Source organism: Helobdella robusta, assembly GCF_000326865.2.
Source record: "Helobdella robusta unplaced genomic scaffold HELROscaffold_1433, whole genome shotgun sequence".
NCBI lineage: Eukaryota > Metazoa > Annelida > Clitellata > Rhynchobdellida > Glossiphoniidae > Helobdella > Helobdella robusta.
Window position 1 is genome coordinate 2,864 of NW_008703802.1, and position 1,001 is coordinate 3,864.

At 30.1% G+C, this 1,001-nt stretch overlaps 1 protein-coding gene across 1 annotated transcript in view; it reads left to right on the plus strand.

The window, feature by feature from the left end:
* HELRODRAFT_195148 (hypothetical protein) overlaps nt 1–556 on the plus strand; it is a gene marked incomplete at its 3' end in the record, with an annotated part of 3,275 nt that extends 2,719 nt beyond the window's left edge. Inside the window, exon 5 of the mRNA XM_009014949.1 lies at nt 396–556. Within this exon, the coding sequence (XP_009013197.1) occupies nt 396–556 (161 nt within the window). The remainder of the gene's footprint in view (nt 1–395) is intronic.
* Between the last annotated feature and the right edge of the window lie 445 nt (nt 557–1,001).

Here is a 1,001-nt window from a genome sequence, read left to right on the forward strand (position 1 = left end):
CTATATATATATATATATATATATATATATATATATATATATATATATATATATATATATATATATATATATATTTCAACATCAAACTCCTTCTAAGTTTATGTCTATGTTTGAGAAAGAGAAAGAGGGAGAAAGAGAGAGAGAGAGAGAGAGAGAGAGATAGAGAAAGAGAGAGAGAGAGGCAGGAAGATACAATGTGACATGACTTGAAGCACTTACGTTATGAATGCAAGTAAACATTTACAATTATTTTTGTTTTAACTAGTTTCTCTATTTTTGAATTCTAAAAAAATTCAAAACGAAAAATGCAGCCTGGCTTAGGTGATAAATTTATACTAAAAAAAACCCGAACTTACTAAACTTTGACAATGACGTGTACATATACGTCACACTAGCCAAGGTGAACTATCTATGTATAGGTAAAGTACTGTATGTAAAAACCGAAGACCGAATCACCTGTACTCGTGAAATTGTACTTTTCAGACCCGTTAGGTTCTGGACTGGACTGTACTCAATACATTGTACTTTCTGGACCTCTGCTTTGTACTATTTTTAATGACAATATTTTTTTTTTCTGAAAATTTGTTGTTAGTTAGTTTGTTTGATCGAGTTTATCATCGTTCGTTTGTTGATATATTTATAATTTTATGTCTGTCTGTGTGTATTTGTGTGTATTTTTGTGAGGGTATATAGGCCATATACATTTGCATGTGAAATATGGACTTAGATATGTAAGGTGCTGATTCAAATTATTAAAGATGTGTTGTGCTTCTTCGTGAACGCCCTTACCAGAGATATTTCAAAATTTGTAATATTTACAAGTTGTTAAACGTATTCGGTGTCATTATTATAACCTCGCATTTTTTTTTCTCTCTTCTTTTAAATCTTGCTTTCTTCAAAATTGGTGTTTAACATATTCTTCGGCAGAATTCTTCTTACTGAAATTTAATTCAAACCTCGCGATAGAGTCGTTAGAAATTTTTCTTTTTCATAAACTTGAC